This window comes from Clupea harengus, chromosome 22, assembly GCF_900700415.2.
Source record: "Clupea harengus chromosome 22, Ch_v2.0.2, whole genome shotgun sequence".
NCBI lineage: Eukaryota > Metazoa > Chordata > Actinopteri > Clupeiformes > Clupeidae > Clupea > Clupea harengus.
Genome location: NC_045173.1, coordinates 17,881,666 through 17,902,113, shown reverse-complemented (window position 1 = coordinate 17,902,113; position 20,448 = coordinate 17,881,666). Strand labels below are relative to the sequence as shown.

At 40.8% G+C, this 20,448-nt stretch overlaps 3 protein-coding genes and 1 long non-coding RNA gene across 4 annotated transcripts in view; 2 read left to right on the top strand and 2 right to left on the bottom strand.

Annotated features, from left to right (window-relative positions):
* Nucleotides 1-1,515: 1,515 nt before the first annotated feature.
* Nucleotides 1,516-2,885, bottom strand: LOC116218443 (C-C motif chemokine 26-like). Its single transcript, XM_031560202.2, has 4 exons — nt 2,601-2,885; nt 2,309-2,426; nt 1,935-2,012; nt 1,516-1,795 (listed from the first exon to the last, which is right to left on the bottom strand). Exons 1-4 carry the CDS (start codon nt 2,671-2,673, stop codon nt 1,774-1,776), a joined length of 291 nt encoding a protein of 96 aa, XP_031416062.1. The 5' UTR covers nt 2,674-2,885; the 3' UTR covers nt 1,516-1,773.
* A 3,047-nt stretch (nt 2,886-5,932) lies between these two features.
* The window catches only part of LOC116218368, a 34,922-nt gene continuing 20,406 nt past the window's right edge, over nt 5,933-20,448 (bottom strand). Inside the window, exons 3-5 of the long non-coding RNA XR_004162806.2 lie at nt 18,395-18,438; nt 6,210-8,120; nt 5,933-6,035 (exon numbers count right to left, since the gene is read on the bottom strand). This is a non-coding gene — a long non-coding RNA (uncharacterized LOC116218368). The remainder of the gene's footprint in view (nt 6,036-6,209; nt 8,121-18,394; nt 18,439-20,448) is intronic.
* On the top strand, nt 8,671-9,728 carry LOC116218367 (C-C motif chemokine 20-like). Its single transcript, XM_031559629.1, has 4 exons — nt 8,671-9,083; nt 9,232-9,331; nt 9,421-9,498; nt 9,592-9,728. The coding sequence occupies exons 1-4, from the start codon at nt 8,996-8,998 to the stop codon at nt 9,620-9,622; spliced, it is 297 nt and encodes a 98-aa protein (XP_031415489.1). The 5' UTR covers nt 8,671-8,995; the 3' UTR covers nt 9,623-9,728.
* On the top strand, nt 10,588-11,892 carry LOC116218366 (C-C motif chemokine 20-like). The gene is made up of 3 exons (XM_042703005.1): nt 10,588-10,858; nt 11,220-11,325; nt 11,428-11,892. Exons 1-3 carry the CDS (start codon nt 10,771-10,773, stop codon nt 11,507-11,509), a joined length of 276 nt encoding a protein of 91 aa, XP_042558939.1. The 5' UTR covers nt 10,588-10,770; the 3' UTR covers nt 11,510-11,892.

Genomic DNA, 20,448 nt, shown 5'->3' with positions numbered 1-20,448 from the left:
ATTTCCTCATGACACAATCCTGAATGTGAGCTGAACTGGGCATTCATTCTGAGGACAAGCCTCGTATGCTCAATTAAAAGTGCTACCGTGGTGTTTAACAGATAACATACAGGGCTATGGAATAAGGGCTATGTACCCTATGAGTCTTAATGATGGGGATGAATGTGACATTGGCAGAGTTTAGCAGGTGACTTTATCAGGGTGGAAGTATATCTCATCATACTGCTGGTTCCTCATGGGAAGTCTGAAAGTAATCAACCTTTCTCCTCTAAACAAACATGCAGTCGATGACAGGTTATATTAGGCTCTAGCTTTTATATTTTTGAGAATGGGACCTGTATTAAATTCATACTCTTTTTTTGTCAGATGTTGCCAATCGATCAGGCCCGAAGTGAATCTATCCATCCATCCATCCATCCATCCATCCATTAACCAACCAATCAATCAATCAATCAATCAATCAAGTCAGTCAAAAAAGTATATCAGAGTATAGTACGGTATAGTATAGTAGAGTATATACAGTAAAGTACATGTAAGATATACATTATACAGTGACTTGCCATAATGAGCATATCCCATTACTCATGAGGCGTAGTCTGTAGTGTCACACAGTATCACATAGTCTGTGGTACAGTTACACTTATATGGTTTCAACATGTACCTATATGCAAGATATTTTAGCAGATTTTGGCAGCCGAACTCTACCCTCTCAATTTGTCTCTTCCTTCCCCTTCTATCCTTGACTATCTTTGCTGTGGGATGCTGCTGTAGTCTCTCCACATGATCTACTTTCAGAAACCCTCGGCCTACACCTATCTACCCTCACCACACTGTCATGGACTTATTCTACCCCATACTCTGTGCTAGCTTTACCTGCTATGTAAATAACTGCCACCATCGACATAGTTTTCTGTTCCATTACCGGTACTCTACTTACTCTTTTAATAGTAACCCGCGAGCACTCTGTATACCCACTAAGCTGTTCTACAATACTTGAAAAATCTCCCCCCACCTTATCCACTATCAATTTTGTATTTATCATGTATATACCATCTTATGTTTGTATGTATTGTGTACATTTACCACATGTACGCTAGTATACTCATTTAGACACGTGTATGTGCCCAAGTTCTGCTCAAGCTTTCCTGTTAACAGGGAGTTTAGCCTTGCCCCTGTCGCCATTGTGCTTGCAATCGCACAGATAGCTACACATTGCAGACATGTAACTAACTACATTGCTAGCTATATATTTGCAAAACACATTGTATTTTTGATAGACATCTCTTGCATTTGCAAAGCACTTTGTGTTTGTTTGAGAGGTGGGTTTTGAATTTGTAAAACATGGTGTGCATATTTGCAAATCGTTGGACATTGGTATATCACATTCTGTTTGTTTGCAAATAAAAGAGTATTTGTAAAAAAATAAATTGTTACTAAATTGATCCCATACATATGGTTCATAACTTTGCTATAATGATTAAAAATAACACATTTTGATTGAAACTAACACTGTTCTTTTTTTTCTCAACAACTTTATTGAAAAATATCAATGCAAGTTACAATTTTATATTTCTCAGAAATATACACATGTTTATCACTAATAGGATACTTTGAATTACAATCACAAATGTCATTGGACATAGTATACATTCAGTTATATCCCTTACAAAGCTCATCAAGGGACACAAATAGAGCAAAGCTCTTTTGAGTTATCAAAAGCATCCCTTGGATGCAGAAAGATAGTTTCCGATTAACACCACAGGTGTCCTCAGGTTAGGGTGCCACAGTTGGGGTCCTGTGGAAAGGACACAAATAAGTCACTTGTCTTGGCAATATTGCTTTTTTGTAGGCCTATTAACTGGCAATTTGGAAATGGTTATGGAAAATGTCCTCATCCAAGGACATGGAACACAATGAGAAGAAAGTCTCTTTACCTGATGAACTCCTTGGCATCCTTAACCCACTGGTCATTTGGATTGGCACATACAACCTTACCCTTTACGGTGATGAACCTGTGGAGAGAAAGAAGAAGTGAGTTTTAGTTAATTGTATATAATCTATATAATATGTTCTGTGCAGAATGGATACAGCTTGGTTCTTCCTGCACTTGCTGCCCTGTTTTTGTCAGACACTAAACAGACTGAACCGGATCAGCTCTGGCACCACACAATCAGGTAAAGCAGTGTCTTTCTCAAAATGACTGTAGCCACTTCACAATAACTGGGGAAGTATAGCACCTGTCAAAAGAGGCCTGATTGTACAACTGACTGATCTCTACTTTCACAACAGGAGAGTGATATTGACTCACTTGACTGCTTTGAGACGACATATCCCTTGGCGTTCCTCGATGAAACCACGGATTCTCTCCAAAGGCAGTGGAACCTTGATGAATTGTGCGCAGCATGCCCTGCTTTGTGTACCTAGTTCTGTAACAGACAAGCCAACACATTAAACACCAGCACTTGTTTGCCGTTGCACTTTTTATCTACTGAGCTGTAAAGAGATCAAGACTAAGAGGGTGAGGCCGAGAACTCTTCAGGTTTAGCTGACATGAAGTCACACACACTGCGTGCTGATGTGAAAGCACTTGTCCTACTTACTGGTTTCCCCCTCGGAGGCTAAGACCAGCAGAAGCCCCAGCAGTGCGCAGAGAGAGACTGTAATCTTTGCCATGTCTTCAGGCTGCAGATGGAGTCCTCAGATCCTGATGCGTAAGTGTTCTTCAAGATGGGAAGGCTGATAGGTGATGCTGGACATGCTGTGATGCTGGTGTATATGTACTCGCTGAGGGGAAAGTCCTCGGCGTAGGTTTCCAAGGGGAAATGTGACAGCAGCAACCACAGCACTGACGTGTAAATTCCAGCCCTTGTGTTCCCTCAAGGGTAATTGACAGGTATTCACATACTGCTGAAGAGATAACGAGCCATAACAAAATACACAATTTATGGTATTGTATACATCCAAAATATGGGACTTGGTGTGGTGTCTTATACATCTAAAGTATGTTAATATTTCTTTAATTAAATATTCATATGTATCAGTCAGATGATATTATGTTTATGGGGTGATCTCCAAGAACATAATTGTTTTAGAAAATGAAAGCCCACCAATTATCATTTGAAGAAACAGATTCCCCAACTGCCTGCCTATCAGTATGAATGAGCTGGATAGTTATACCCCTTGAATTACGCAGCACAATAACAGAATCCTAGTTTATTAGTAATGTTTTATAATAAATATGCTGTACTAATTTGAAGCTGGCTAAACTATCACATAGTTAAATCACTGTCACTGTTGATATTTTTGTATATATCAACAAATATTTTTGAAAGAGTCAAATAATTATAGTCTGTAGAGTCAGTGCAATTTTGTCCACACATGAAGTAAACATAATGTGAGATGTCTGGTACCATTCTGATCAGAAATATTAAGAGGCTCCTGACACAATCAATACATGAACAAATGCTCCCATATAATAAGTAATAATCCTCTGAAAGCAGTTTAGTTCAGAAACAATGTAGTGCATACAGATGGTAAAGATGGTAAGTACCATAACTACGCTTACACCTGCCTCAGACTCCCTCTGATCTATATACAGCATTCTGTGTCTGAGTCACTGCATTTCCTCATGACACAATCCTGAATGTGAGCTGAACTGGGCATTCATTCTGAGGACAAGCCTCGTATGCTCAATTAAAAGTGCTACCGTGGTGTTTAACAGATAACATACAGGGCTATGGAATAAGGGCTATGTACCCTATGAGTCTTAATGATGGGGATGAATGTGACATTGGCAGAGTTTAGCAGGTGACTTTATCAGGGTGGAAGTATATCTCATCATACTGCTGGTTCCTCATGGGAAATCTGAAAGTAATCAACCTTTCTCCTCTAAACAAACATGCAGTCGATGACAGGTTATATTAGGCTCTAGCTTTTATATTTTTGAGAATGGGACCTGTATTAAATTCATACTCTTTTTTTGTCAGATGTTGCCAATCGATCAGGCCCGAAGTGAATCTATCCATCCATCCATCCATCCATCCATCCATTAACCAACCAATCAATCAATCAATCAATCAAGTCAGTCAAAAAAGTATATCAGAGTATAGTACGGTATAGTATAGTAGAGTATATACAGTAAAGTACATGTAAGATATACATTATACAGTGACTTGCCATAATGAGCATATCCCATTACTCATGAGGCGTAGTCTGTAGTGTCACACAGTATCGCATAGTCTGTGGTACAGTTACACTTATATGGTTTCAACATGTACCTATATGCAAGATATTTTAGCAGATTTTGGCAGCTGAACTCTACCCTCTCAATTTGTCTCTTCCTTCCCCTTCTATCCTTGACTATCTTTGCTGTGGGATGCTGCTGTAGTCTCTCCACATGATCTACTTTCAGAAACCCTCGGCCTACACCTATCTACCCTCACCACACTGTCATGGACTTATTCTACCCCATACTCTGTGCTAGCTTTACCTGCTATGTAAATAACTGCCACCATCGACATAGTTTTCTGTTCCATTACTCTACTTACTCTTTTAATAGTAACCCGCGAGCACTCTGTATACCCACTAAGCTGTTCTACAATACTTGAAAAATCTCCCCCCACCTTATCCACTATCAATTTTGTATTTATCATGTATATACCATCTTATGTTGGTTTGTATTCTGTACATTTACCACATGTACGCTTTATACTCATCCAGACACGTGTATGTGCCCAAGTTCTGCTCAAGCCTTCCTGTTAACAGGGAGTTTAGCCTTGCCCCTGTCGCCATTGTGCTTGCAATCGCACAGATAGCTACACATTGCAGACATGTAACTAACTACATTGCTAGCTATATATTTGCAAAACACATTGTATTTTTGATAGACATCTCTTGCATTTGCAAAGCACTTTGTGTTTGTTTGAGAGGTGGGTTTTGAATTTGTAAAACATGGTGTGCATATTTGCAAATCGTTGGACATTGGTAAATCACATTCTGTTTGTTTGCAAATAAAAGAGTATTTGTAAAAAAAGAAATTGTTACTAAATTGATCCCATACATATGGTTCATAACTTTGCTATAATGATTAAAAATAACACATTTTGATTGAAACTAACACTGTTCTTTTTTTTCTCAACAACTTTATTGAAAAATATCAATGCAAGTTACAATTTTATATTTCTCAGAAATATACACATGTTTATCACTAATAGGATACTTTGAATTACAATCACAAATGTCATTGGACATAGTATACATTCAGTTATATCCCTTACAAAGCTCATCAAGGGACACAAATAGAGCAAAGCTCTTTTGAGTTATCAAAAGCATCCCTTGGATGCAGAAAGATAGTTTCCGATTAACACCACAGGTGTCCTCAGGTTAGGGTGCCACAGTTGGGGTCCTGTGGAAAGGACACAAATAAGTCACTTGTCTTGGCAATATTGCTTTTTTGTAGGCCTATTCACTGGCAATTTGGAAATGGTTATGGAAAATGTCCTCATCCAAGGACATGGAACACAATGAGAAGAAAGTCTCTTTACCTGATGAACTCCTTGGCATCCTTAACCCACTGGTCATTTGGATTGGCACATACAACCTTACCCTTTACGGTGATGAACCTGTGGAGAGAAAGAAGAAGTGAGTTTTAGTTAATTGTATATAATCTATATGATACGTTCTGTGCAGAATGGATACAGCTTGGTTCTTCCTGCACTTGCTGCCCTGTTTTTGTCAGACACTAAACAGACTGAACCGGATCAGCTCTGGCACCACACAATCAGGTAAAGCAGTGTCTTTCTCAAAATGACTGTAGCCACTTCACAATAACTGGGGAAGTATAGCACCTGTCAAAAGAGGCCTGATTGTACAACTGACTGATCTCTACTTTCACAACAGGAGAGTGATATTGACTCACTTGACTGCATTGAGACGACATATCCCTTGGCGTTCCTCGATGAAACCACGGATTCTCTCCAAAGGCAGTGGAACCTTGATGAATTGTGCGCAGCATGCCCTGCTTTGTGTACCTAGTTCTGTAACAGACAAGCCAACACATTAAACACCAGCACTTGTTTGCCGTTGCACTTTTTATCTACTGAGCTGTAAAGAGATCAAGACTAAGAGGGTGAGGCCGAGAACTCTTCAGGTTTAGCTGACATGAAGTCACACACACTGCGTGCTGATGTGAAAGCACTTGTCCTACTTACTGGTTTCCCCCTCGGAAGCTAAGACCAGCAGAAGCCCCAGCAGTGCGCAGAGAGAGACTGTAATCTTTGCCATGTCTTCAGGCTGCAGATGGAGTCCTCAGATCCTGATGCGTAAGTGTTCTTCAAGATGGGAAGGCTGATAGGTGATGCTGGACATGCTGTGATGCTGGTGTATATGTACTCGCTGAGGGGAAAGTCCTCGGCGTAGGTTTCCAAGGGGAAATGTGACCGCAGCAACCACAGCACTGACTTGTAAATTCCAGTCTGTGTGTGCCCTCAAAGGTGATTGACAGGTATTCACATACTGCTGAAGAGATAACGAGCCATAACAAAATACACATTTTGTGGTATCGTATATATCTAAAATATGGGACTTGGTGTGGTGTCTTATACATCTAAAGTATGGGACTTGGTGTGGTGTCTTATACATCTAAAGTATGTTGATTTTTGTTTAATTACATTTTCATATGTATCAGATGATATTATGTTTATGGGGTGATCTCCAAGAGGGGGTTTAAACATAATTGTTTTAGAAAATAAAAGCACAGCAATTATCATTTGAAGAGACAGATTCCCCAACCGCCTGCCTATCAGTATGAATGAGCTGGACAGTTATACCCCTTGAATTACCCAGAACAATAATAGAAGCCTGGTTTATTAGTAATGTCTTATAATCAATATGCTGTACTAATTTTAAGCTAGCTAAACTATCTTATAGTAACTATGATAACTATATATCACTGTCACTGTTGATATTTTTGTATATATCAACAAATAATTTAGAAACAGTCACATAATTATAGTCTGTAGAGTCCGCAATTTTTTCCACATGAAGTAAACATAATGTGAGATGTCTGTTACCATTCTGATCAGAAATATTAAGAGGCTCCTGACACAATCAATACATGAACAAATGCTCCCATATAATAAGTCATATTCCTCTGAAAGCAGTTTAGTTCAGAAACAATGTAGTGCATACAGATGGTAAAGATGGTAAGTACCATAACTAGGCTTACACCTGCCTCAGACTGGGAATGGGACCTGTTATAAATTCATACTCTTTTTTTGTCAGATGCTGCCAATCAATCAGGTCCGAAGTGAATCCATCCATCCATCCATCAACCAACCAATCAATCAATAAATCAATAAATCAATAAATCAATCAATCAATCAAGTCAGTCAAAAAAGTATATCATAGTATAGTACGGTATAGTATAGTAGAGTATATACAGTAAAGTACATGTAAGATATACATTATACAGTGACTTGCCATAGTAAGCATATCCCATTACTCATGAGGCATAGTCTGTAGTGTCACACAGTCTGTGATACAGTTACACTTATATGGTTTCAACATGTACCTATATGCAAGATATTTTAGCAGATTTTGGCAGCCGAACTCTACCCTCTCAATTTGTCTCTTTCTTCCCCTTCTATCCTTGACTCTCTTCGCTGTGGGATGCTGCTGTAGTTTCTCCACCTGATCTACTTTCAGAAACCCTCGACCTACCCACCCCCAGCGTCATGCACTTATTCTACCCCATACTCTGTGCTAGCTTTACCTTCTATGTAAACTTCTACCGTGTACCTGCTACCCCTTGTAATAGTAACCTGCGATAATCTGCCATGTTTCTGATTGCATACAAATGTAATTTATAATAAAAAAATCAGTATGCCTACAAATTAAAGTCCCCCCCAATATGTGCAGATCAGCATTTCCTGAGCCTCTGCTACACCATCTCACCACCACAAATTGCACAACTTTTGCTTGAACCAGAACTGTGGGTTTGAAGGGGAAATTATGTTTTAAAAAAGAAAGGTCAATGCTGCCTCATGACCTGTTTAGTGGTAAAGACGACCCAGTTGTTCCTCTTGATATTCACTCCAAAAGCCAAATCGTGTTCTTGTGACCTAGAAAAAACACAACAAATGGTGCACAGTTTGTACAAGATCAGTTTTCCCGTCATCAGCACTGAAGACAGTACGTCACGCTTTTGTTTTTCAAATAACAAAAATGATTATATGACCTGTAATGAATAAACATCTCACCTCATGTTGTGTGATACACCCACAACCCAGAACATCTTTTCTTTAAGCATTACTCTTGAAACTTACTCACAAACTCTCACAATGTCCTTTTTTTATCTTAAAGGTAGTGTCAGTGATTGATTTTCAAGCTGAACAGCCAATCAAATGATATCCCTTCCTTCCATGCTCCTGAAGCAATGTGTTAATTGGCTAAAATTGTTTATGGCTCAGTCCGAGCCACTATGTTTGTTTCCCATTTACACAGTCGTGACTATGTACTAACAGTGCACACTCACGGAACAGAGAGCTGGAGGACCATAAAGAGCAATTAGCTGAATTAGACGAAAAGTGTTTTAGATTAGAGTCACATGCTCCACCTTTAAGGTAAAAGTTGATAATTATCTGACTCATTACATATCTCAAATCCACTTTTTAATTTTTTTCCATTAAAATGTCATCCACTATTTCACTTATTATCAGAGTTTATTATTATTAAATCATATAAAAGCATCATCACTATGTGCCTTCATTTTCTTTTTTAAATTACACTAATGTCCAATACCGATGTACCGGATGTATAGAACTGTAACTAGAACAAGATTAAAAGTACATTCTGGAACATCCATGGAAGACCCCATTTGCCGATTGGTGGCCTATGTTTCCTGTTGAGGGGTTATAAAGCTCCCTTCTGCTAAGAGCCCCTTCCACTCCTACAGCTTTTGTCAGAACACAGAGCAGAGAGACCACAGCAGAAAGAAATGGCCCAGATCTCTGTTCCTGTCTGCTCCCTCATCATGCTCATTGTAATGGGGCTCTTCATTGACCAAGCAGCAGCAGGTTCATACAGTAAGTCTGTCTGTCTGTCTGTCTGTCTGTCTGTCTGTCTATCTATCTATCTACTTATCTGTCTTCTCTCCTTGTCTGTACCTATGTCTATTTATCCTCTCTATTGATATTGTTGCCTTCATTTAACAGTATTCCCTCTCCTTTTCAGACTGCTGCACAAAGTACTCCACTGGTCAGGTGCCCATTAATAAAGTGAAAGGATATTATATTCAGGAAAACAAAGGACCCTGTAACATTAAAGCTGTTGTGTGAGTATATAACTTTAAACTGTAAAATATTAGCGAGAAACTAGACCATCATCTGAAGGCCGCTGATATGATTGTGTGTTAAATTCCAGACTGCGCACTTTAAGAAACAAATGGGTTTGTGCAGATCCCAACCAAGCCTGGGTGCCTGTAATCGTCATGAAGCTGGGGTGTGTATATTATTTTGTCTTAATGATGCAATGCTTTTAAAATCACTTTTCCTGTAGAATATGCTAAATTAAATGTTTCTTATGTCTTTCCAGGGTTAAGGTGGCAAAACTGAGGGGACAATGAAATATCCAATAAAGTTTCTCCAAAGGACTGAGAAGAATTCCTTTATATTCTTTAAAGTACACTTCCCCTCTATCTGAGGTCTCTGTGATCACCTTCATGTCTGTTTTTCTGTAATAAAGTAAGCTGTAACAATATCATATTCTTTTGTTATTATTCATAAAACATTTTATATAAAATACTGAAAATCACCCCGTATCTTAGTGTTAAAAATGTTTTGTTTCAATTCAATCAATCAATCAAACAAACAGAAAAACAAATAAATAAATAAATAAATAAAGCTCTTGGAAAGTGCATTCTGTCATGCTGGTATGGGAGAAGAACTATAATCCTTTTAGTTCTCACACATTTAATGACATTCTGGACATACTGATTTGAGCTGATTGTGTTGTACCTGTAGGAAAGAAAACGGGAAAAGGGAAAGTTCTGTGACGTGACGACTGGAGGAGGAAGTAAAACATTAAAACAGCCCTCTCTTGTACTCTGTGCAAATTTGAAAGACAAAATTAGGCATGAGCTAAATAGTAACATATCAGATTAAAATAGATTTATTTCTATTTTTGAAATAACTTACCCAGTTGGCAAACATGCACATGCGTGCACACACACATTAGCACTTAGATAAAGAGTGTGCATCTAAAATAGTGTAAACATAGATAAATCTGTAGGAATGCATATTTACATAATCAGAGATCTTAAATGATAGATATAGACATTTTCACAGAAATGTACACACTGTGGTTTTCCTACACTGTTATAGTATTAAGACGTTATGTAATATTTTATGGCTCTTGGGATTTGCTCTCTTCTACCTGACATAATTGGTTTGAATATTACACCATCAAGTTATAATATATCATAATTTCAAAATGAGAATTTTTATTGACAAAGTTCCTGAAGACACATTCCTCGAAAGTACATACAGACTAAACCCTTATCTAAAATATGTGCCTGTGTGTTTGAATTTCCATTTCTACTTCCTCGTAGTATACACAGGCCATGGGGGAAATTCAGGCACATCATGGAGGATCTGGAAAACCCGCCACCTGAAAATGTTCCACTTCAAAGAGGTATAAAGCAGCGTGGTGCTGAGGACCTCTCACACCCTGAGCCTCTGGTCTAAAGAGAAAGACACAGCAACCACACAAGACATGGCCAAGATCTCTGTTCCTGCCCTCACCCTCATCATGCTCTGCACTCTAGTGCTCTTCAGCAGTGAGGCTGCAGCTCTGCGCAGAGGTGAGGACCATGGCACTGCCCTTCTTCTTTTTCTTCTTCTTCTTTTTCTTGTTGTTGTTTTTTGTTGCAGTTGTTGTTGCTGTATAGTGTATATTCTTTTCTAAGTTACTTTGGGTAGAAGCATCTGCGAACACGAAAACATTAATATAACTTTAACTTTAGCCTAAGGTTCACCCCCAGTATTTCAGCCTGATTGATTAACATGATTGTTGGTTTATTTGTTTGTAAATCATGATTGTTTGTTTGTTTGTTTGTTTGTAAATCATAAGTGATCTTACTTATTACTGATAAGGCAACTACTTGGGTTTTGATGACCCACCTTGTAACATGCATTAAGTGGTGTTATTTTATTTTATTTTAGTTTCAAGATGCTGTACAAGGTACTCTGACAGTAAAGTGCCCACAAAGGACATCAAAGGAATTTCAATCCAAAAACGTAACGGAAAATGCAATATCAACGCAGTCATGTAAGTATTTGATATCAATATAATTACTGCTAAGGAGCTGATGTATACCTCTGCCATCATTCTTACTGATCATCACCTGTTTCTATTATTCCTATTTCTCAGTGTTCACACTACAACAGGCAAACACATCTGTGTGGATCCTGATCAGATTTGGGTGACCGACATCACCGACAAGCTAAAGTAAGCATCTGCCATGGTCTCACAGTAACAGTATTTCACATTTTAGTTTTGGTCACGCTTAATTTTGGTTTGATGACCACTTTAAGAAGTTAGTGTTAAAACCTGGGTTGTCTAATGACACTTAGTGAGATAAAAAAGACTAAATTGTTTTTACTTTGATTTCTTCCAGGGCACAGCTGAATGTGTTGAGAACACACCAACACAATACTCAATAATTGTATCTGTTGCATGGATGTTCCTTTCTACAAAAAAAGAATATATATATATTTCACATTGAAATTTAAATCATCAGAAATTGTGGTTCTACACATATGTTTTTCATATTATATAAGCTATATATTTATAACAACCACTGTGTTTCAAACAATAAATACACTTTTACTCTTTGAAACTTTTACTCTCTGTTGTCTGAATTCTTATCTCAACTACAAGCTCTCCTCTATAACCATGGAAAGTCCTTGTCCAAGTGCTAGATCAGTTTCCACGATAAGAGGTAGTATGCGACGGCTGGGGGTAAACAGAGTTTACTCAGAGACATAGAGGTCTATTGTCTATTATGGGGAACACATGGGAGAACCAGTCACACAAGATCTGGACATTCCAGAACAGGTCTATGACATTACAGAAGGAGGAAGTGTGACAGCATGAGGTAGTGAATAAACAACACACCTTCTGTCAACCAGATGTCAAATGGAGTGTGTCTGAGTGTGAGTGTGTGTCTGAGTGTCAATGTGTCTGAGTGTCACTGTGTCTGAGTGTCAATGTGTCTCAGTGTAAGTGTGTCTGAGTGTGAGTGTGTCTGAGTGTGAGTGTGTGTCTGAGTGTGAGTGTGTCTGAGTGTGAGTGTGTCTGAGTGGGAGTGTTTCATGTTGAAATTAAGTGTTTTCTCTGGGAGGGTTTAGGCCTTGGTTTCTGTGAAGCACAAATGCAAGCTTTTTCTTATAAATAAATACAATTTGAACTCAAGCACTTATCTATAGCACCTATGAACAATATAGATGTTTCAAGGTGTTTAACCTTATAGAGATAAATTCATTCAGTTTGCATACTTTTGTAACATATGTCAATCAGAAAATAAACAACTTTCTTGGCTTGACTGTAAGATAAAGATTAAGTACCCAATTAGTAGCTCATTCTGAATCTTATCTGACTCTAACAAGTTGTTCCTCACATTTTTGTAACAGGAGAAAGTAGACCATCAATGTCTTACTTTGATCAGCAGAGGGCGCTCTAAGGCTATGAAAATGTCTGCTCTGTTTGTTTGGCGACTGCTGCCTCTTCACATTCTGCTCATGTGATCTCTGATTCAGGATCCTGTTCCAATTTCCTCATGTTTTTGGATACATCAAAAATGTGCATCACTGGACAACTACTGTCACCACACCCATGGGAATGGAGTGGTCAGGTGAGCCCCCCCATGCGGGCCCCTCATGTCCCTTTGGAATTAGGTTTTAGAAGAAGATGTGTGTACTTGATATAAACAAAAAATATCCATGACATTCTAACTGCTTAAACTATCTTTGCTGAGCCTGTGCTGAATATAAGCTTATATGTAGCATTGTGGGGTCCATGCTCCACATTTAGGTGAGCTTATATGTAGCATTGTGGGGTCCATGCTCCTCATTTAGGTGAGCTTTTATGTATCATTGTGGGGTCCATGCTCCACATTTAGGTGAGCTTTTATGTAGCATTGTGGGGTCCATGCTCTTCATTTAGGTGAAATATATAAAAACGTTGAGGCATACCACACTACCTCAAACCTGCCTGACAGACCTCAAGCTCCCCAGAGGGTTAAAAAAAAGTGCAAATGCTATCATTCATTAATTCTTTAAAACTGTGGAGCAGTCTCAGTGGCTGTAGTCTCTGTGACTGTACACAGATCGAGCAAATGATAAAAAACAGAGATACAGTACATTAACAAGATACATTATCGACCACCCAAGGGGGTTTTATATGACGTGCCACCTCACAACTCCTGTACACATCATTTCAACATTTCCATCCTCCTTCTAATTCAGATCAACAGTATAACGCAAACAAAGCTCCCCCCCCAACTACTACCACAAATATCAAGAACAGTGGTATGCAGGTCAGATGGGGGACATTGATTCACTGTTAGCGGGGCAAGGTTGGCAAAGTCGAGTACTTTTAGGCAAGAAAACCAATCACGTTCTTTCTTTGTTGAGGGTTTTTTCTTTGGCTGTAGGCCTTTCTGTTTGTGATCGTGTAGCAATGACTTGTTGAGTTGACCAACGCGTCTAGGCAGATGGGTCTTTAACCAACTATTTGAGTTACACACTGAGGGACTGTGTTTTGATGGAAAAACTTCTTTTCATATGGCATTTGAACCCAGATAACAAGCGGCAGAATTTTGGTCAGCAGTGCACTGGTGGTGTGCCACTTCTGGTCTGCTCTCGGACTACCAGCATCTTCAGTTTAACTGGGTGTGGACTTTAAGAAAATACTATAAAATATAAGCAATTCCTGGAATTTCTTAATCATATCCTTGGCATCGTCTATTTAAACATCAGTCACTAAAGAGAAGAAGTTCAAAGCCTACTAGAAGGCTCTCTAGATGAAAAATGACTTCAATTAAAGACTTATGTTATGCACTGGTCATCTAAAAAAAATGTAAGGGTTGGTGAAAGTGAATGAAGAAGTGTAAATGAATAAAAAATGTTTTTAGAGAGATAGCAAAACGATGGGCTGTTTGTCTGTAACTCAACAGTGGACCGCCTGAAAACCGATGAGCAAAAGGCCAGTGGACCACCAGCTCTATCCCCAGTTGGCTGACAGTGGTCCACTGGCCTTTTGCTAGCTGTCAGCCTATCTTGTTTGCAAGGCCAGGAGTTTTGCTATGTTCCTACAGGCCTCAACGTCAACCATTAGCACCTGAGTTAGGTATTGATGTAACCCTTATAACTATATACAGTACATATGGAAAACTCTGAGATTTAATGAACAACTACTCCCTCTGGTCTTGGAGGATGGTAGGCCTACAGTGACCCAGCGAGTTCCTGATTGTGCAGTAGGCCTGACTCCAGTCCAGCGGCTGATGTGGGCTAATTGGACATAGCCCGCCCGGACCCCCTCACCCTCACCCTCACGGCATGACAGCCTTCCTTACATCACCCGCACTGATCCGCACCGCCGCACTCCGAGTGCTTTCTATTGAATAATGAAGAAGGCGTGGGGAGTGGGACAACGCTAGTCTCAACAAAAAGATCGCCAGCGATAAGTAGGCTACCCAAGTCATCGCTGAGTCTGCCGTCGGCTCTCGAGACAGTGGATGCTTCCTCATGCATGTGAAAGCCGTGAGACCTCACGTGGTCAGAATGACTTGTCTCGTGTGGCGTTTGGTCACTTTGGTGATTTCACAACTGAGCTCTTTTTGTATCTCACTGATGACTAAAATGGAGGGAAGACCGTGGATGCAGTTGTGCTGAGTAGACCATCTTTTACTTTGGATGTTGGAGACTTACATACTGTACCCTACTATGTCCGACTACTTTAAAGTGAATATTAAGTGGTTTTCTTATGGATTCAGAAATGATTTAGACACCACATATCCAAATTAAAGGGCTGCTTTTTAAGGGTTTGTTTTTCCATGTGAGGAGGGCAGCTTAGCCAGGCGACATAACACTGTACTGCTCAGTGCAGATTCAGTGGCAAAGGAAGACAACTGCTTCCAGACAAATGGGCATTATACTTCTGTTCTCTCTGTGTGTATATGTATTTGTGTATACAGTGTGTGTGTGTGTGTGTGTGTGTGTGTGTGTGTGTGTGTGTGTGTGTTTAAGCACTGCTGATTCTTGCCTCTAGGATGCCCTAAAAGGCCCAATGCTCAGCAGATGTCTCTTCAAACTTTTTTTGCTTTTGGAGTGTAACATGAATCATGGGTCAGTGGACCTTAAGGTCATGGGGGTGTCATACTTGAAAAGAATCAAGTGGAATCAATCAGCGGAAACTCTACAAGCAAACTACAAAGGGTCCTTGGGTTAGCACGTCCTCCATGTACAGGCTACCAGGAAAAATACAGAGCTCACTACATATGGTCTGCTGAAAGATACAATCTTGTGAAGCAGAGTAATAAAGACACAAGATGGCAGCTTAGACATACTCAGAAAAAGCAGGTTACCAGCTGATAAGTAAGACAACAAAACACTTCATTTAATGGTACTCTTTAGATTTTATTCAGGTCACAAAACATTATTACATGAAACATTTGTTAGTGCAATTCTATTTCACATTACACATTATTTTAATGTGTCAATGCAGATGAATTGAAAAAAAGATCCCTTATATTTAAATATGCATTTTAACACCAGCCTACAATTGACCTTATTAATCCCTGCTCAGGTGTGTGTTGCCTCGCCAGTGAAGAACTATATCCTTTATGTGTTTCATAAAATAGAAATATTATTAAATGTTTAGAAAACATTCACTTTTTTTTAATGATTAAGAGGCTGCTAAAGCTTGTGCAAAAATCCATAACTCTACTCTGAAGTCTGTGCATTTTATTCTACCTTTGCATCAACATGGCCTATAAAGTCTGCAAAGCTTTTTGTCTGACACGCTCCTGATCAGAGTCTTCTCCAGGTTAAGAAGCTCTCACCTGTCTGGGTTTCAAAGTCTCCCATTCTTATGAGGCTAACCAACGTGAACGTGCCTGAGAGCATGCATAACCCAATGACCCAGAAACGATCCTCCCAGCCCAAAGGTCACATGGATCAGGTGAAGAATGGAGGAAGTGATGCTACTGGCTAGCTAGACATATGGTGCAGATGAGTCAGTGTGAATGACTAAGATAGCGAGCTGTGGGCCCAATCAGAGTTGCTGCCACTGGTACTCTCTCTCTCTCTCTATCTCTCGCACACACACACACATAGAAACAAAAATTTGGAGGAAGAGGAGGGGTGTCAACAACAAAAGCGACAGCTGAGGCCGCGCTGGAAAAGCATAGGCCATTTAGCCCCCCGGCCTGCAGTCGTACAATCACACACACACATACACACACGGTATATAATTTGACAAACAAAAGAACAGAACAAGGCGGCCAGATGAAGATAAAACCCAGATGATTACACATTCATCCTCCGTTTCCATCTACCCCCCCCCCCCCCATGAACAACACAACCTCCAATTACACCAGTCAGGGGAGGGTAAGGCCCGAGCCCACACATCTATTTACGCCTCCCACCACCCCATATTGAAGAAAACCAGCCTCGTGAAGTCAGGGCGCGCAGGAGAGGAGGATAAACTGAGGAATAAATAAATAGATAAATAAATAAAAGGCATCTGCCGGTGATAGGGCTCTGTGATGTGACGAGAAAAGAGAGGGAGAGGAGCGAGTCTGAGGGAATCTGGGACACAGTTGCACTCATTGTTCGGTGAGCTTTCCACTGTGTTAAACCCACCGACAGCAATGAATGTTGATTGTGACCTTTTAACAGGAGGGCATTCTTATCCTGAATATGGAAGGGAACACACACGCACACACACACACACACATTGAGGCACGCACACACACATGCATACTCTCTATCCCTCTTGCTCTCTCACAGCTTCATGTCTACTGTATCCCTATCTCTCTCTCTCACACACACACTTCAAGCCATTTCCTCCTGTTTTTATCTTTCACACATTACCAGAGGTGTTGAGGTTGGTGATATTCCCGGTCCAATGCACTGGTATTCAGGCGGTGAAGGCACAGGCCGTGGGGTACAATCAACGGTCGATGGTTTCATACACTTCATATCAAACTCACCGACAGCGTTGAATGTTCACCAAAACATGCTTGTGTGTGTGTGTGTGTGTGTGTGTGTGTGTGTGTGAGCATGACATAAGCTCCAGAGAGCAAATGAGAGATGGAGAGAGTTTTAACAGTACTTCGGTCCCAACACATTCAAATACAATTAATTTATTATCATATTAATGTGTAAGAAAGACGTACACAGAGAGAGAGAAAAGAGACAGACATAGAGGGTGGGAGAGAGAGAGAGAGAGAGAGAGAGAGAGAGAGAGAGAGAGAGATGAACATGTCAGCCATCTTCCATACTCCCTACCTCAGTGCAAGCCAGTCTTGAAGTGTGACCCCCCTAGTGTAAAAAGAGCCTCCAGTAGTCTGGAGTCTGTGTACATCCCTGGTTTTCAGACCATAAACCAACACCAAACTGTCCACTCACATACACACTGTAACTAGAGTGATTAAGTATGGCTTTCTTTGAGTAACAGCCGTCAATGGCGGTTACATCTCCAACAGAGTGGCACATCTCTCGGCAGGCTGTTGGGGAGCTGTGGGTGAGAGTATTTGTGTGTGTCTATGAGTGTATGAACATTCTGTTCTGACTCAGGATGGCAGATTCCTCTCAACCCGTGCATCACAGTGGCCAAGCTCATTCAAAATGGTGCTGCGCATGGAATGGTGCTGCTGCTTTATTTGCACCAACTTAAGTTAAGAAAAATCGCATTATCAGAGGGACAGAGGATTTTTATTGAGGCTCAGTCTGCTGTGCTGTGCTGTGCTGTGCTGTGCTGTGTAATGCTGTGCTGTGCTGTGTAATGCTGTGCTGTGCTGTGTTATGCCGTGCTGTGTTATGCTGTGCTGTGCAGTGCTGTGCTGTGCAGTGCTGTGCTGTGCTGTGCTGTGTTATGCTGTGCTGTGCAATGCTGCGCTGTGCTGTGTTATGCTGTGCTCTTTCCTAGGACTACTTTGCTTATGCACCACTGCTTAGACAGCCTACCGAACGACCACCTGCCAGGCAAACTCTGCAGCATGTTCCCTTTAACACAAGTAGACACCAGCCCCTGCCCAGAGCATCTCTAGTACTCATAAAGTGAAGCAGGTTCAGATCAAAGTGAAGGTCTCCTCCTCCCATGATGCCCTTACCCTCATCCTCCTCGTCCTCCTCCCTGTCTGTCTCTGGAGAGCACCTGAAAGCACATAGAAGACAGCAGAAAATGTAAGGTTGGTTTTATACTGTACTACTTAGTGAGTTGCCATTCTAAATGCAGCACGTTCTTCATTCACCTCCAGTGGTGCTGCAGAGAGGCTTGTTCATATCAGCATCTGTGTCAAGTGTGTTCATTTCTGGAACTTTGTGTGATCCTGTGTGTGGGTTTGTGTGTATGTCATGCATGTGACTGTGCCTGAGTGTGTGTGCGTGTGCGTGTGTATTTGTCTGTGTGTGATGCATGTCCCTGCTCTCAGCGCGGCCTCTTCAGTGGAGGAGGCTCTCGGCTTTGCCCTCTCATCTCCACTCAGCCAGGGCAGCATGAGGAGACACAGGGCTAGTGCCATTTACAGCAGAGAGAGAGAGAGACAGAGATGGACAAAGAGAACATGAAAGAAAGGGAGCGAGGAAGAGAGAGAGATGGAGAACGCGACTGAGCAACAGAGAGGAGATGGAAAGACAGAAATGTAGAAAATAAGAGAAATACATATCCGGCAAATTATTTATCTAACCCACTCGACAGCACACACACACACACACACACACACACACACACACACACACACACACACACACACACACACACACACACACACACACACACACACACACACACACACACACACACACACACACACACACACACACACACACACACACACACACACACACACACACACACACACACACACACAGCATCCTCTCATTTATTTATCAGCTCATCTCTGGAGCACACCCTGAAGATAAAAGCGTTCCCTCAGAATAAATGCACCTTGTGTCACCGTGTATTCCTCAGTCTCGGCGTCTCCTAGCGTGTTTGATCAGCTTGTTTGCATAGCCAGCTAGCCTGATTTATTAAAGTTAAAAATTACACAACCCTTCCTGAAAAACTCCAGCCTGTTCAAATCTCACTGCAACACTTAACACAAGTAACAATCATGGTCATTCAAATGTTACTTAGGCAGCTCACACGTCTCTATAACTGGTAAACACAAATACATCTTTATTACAGAATGCTATTCTGCCTGGGAATATATTACAAAATACAACAAATAAAGAATTATAATAGTAAAATATATAAAACTATATAGCGACTACATGAAACAGTTTATTGTCATAGTGCTTAATTTAAATTCAAACTCTTTCGCTCATTGAGAAAGGGTGGGAGGGGGAAAGAGACATCCACAGAGATAAAGAGAGAGGAGGGGCAAAGAGAGAGAGACAGAGAGAGAAAGAGATAAAGAGAGAGAGGGGGGGGGCAAAGAGAGAGAGAGAGAGAGACAGAGAGAGAGACAGAGAGAGAAAGAGATAAAGAGAGAGTTGGGCAAAGAGAGAGAGAGAGACAGAGAGAGAAAGAGATAAAGAGAGAGGGGGGGCAAAGAGAGACAGTTCCATTGAATAGAGACAATGACAGAGAGCAGCAGCAATGTGCTGACGGGTCTCGCTGGTGAATTAATTGCCCCGCCACAGAATTCCAGCAGCTCGCTATATGATCTACATGTGCGCGCTCAAAGCCAGACATCTGCCCTCGTCGTCTCACACTGCGCTCAGATCAGATCAACTACCAAAAGAGGTGCCACGAACAAGGAGAGATGAATAAAAAAACAACACACACAAGACTCTCTCTCACAAAGATATACACGCATACACACACACAAGACTCTCTCTTTCTCTTTCTTTCTATCTCTCACACGCCCACACCCACACACAGACAGACACACACACTATGAGTAACAGCCATAGGCATTCTGTGTAATTTAAGTATAAGGACAGGGACTCTGTGAAGAAGTATAATCTGCCAGCCAAAAGGGGAAGGTCTCCCAGTCATCCGCATCCCCATGCACAGTTTTCTTTTATTGTTTGTCCTCCTTTTGTGTCACCTTCCACACACAAACACACACACACATGAACGCACACACACATGCACGCACGCACACACACGCACGCACACACACGCACGCACACACACGCACGCACACACACACGCACA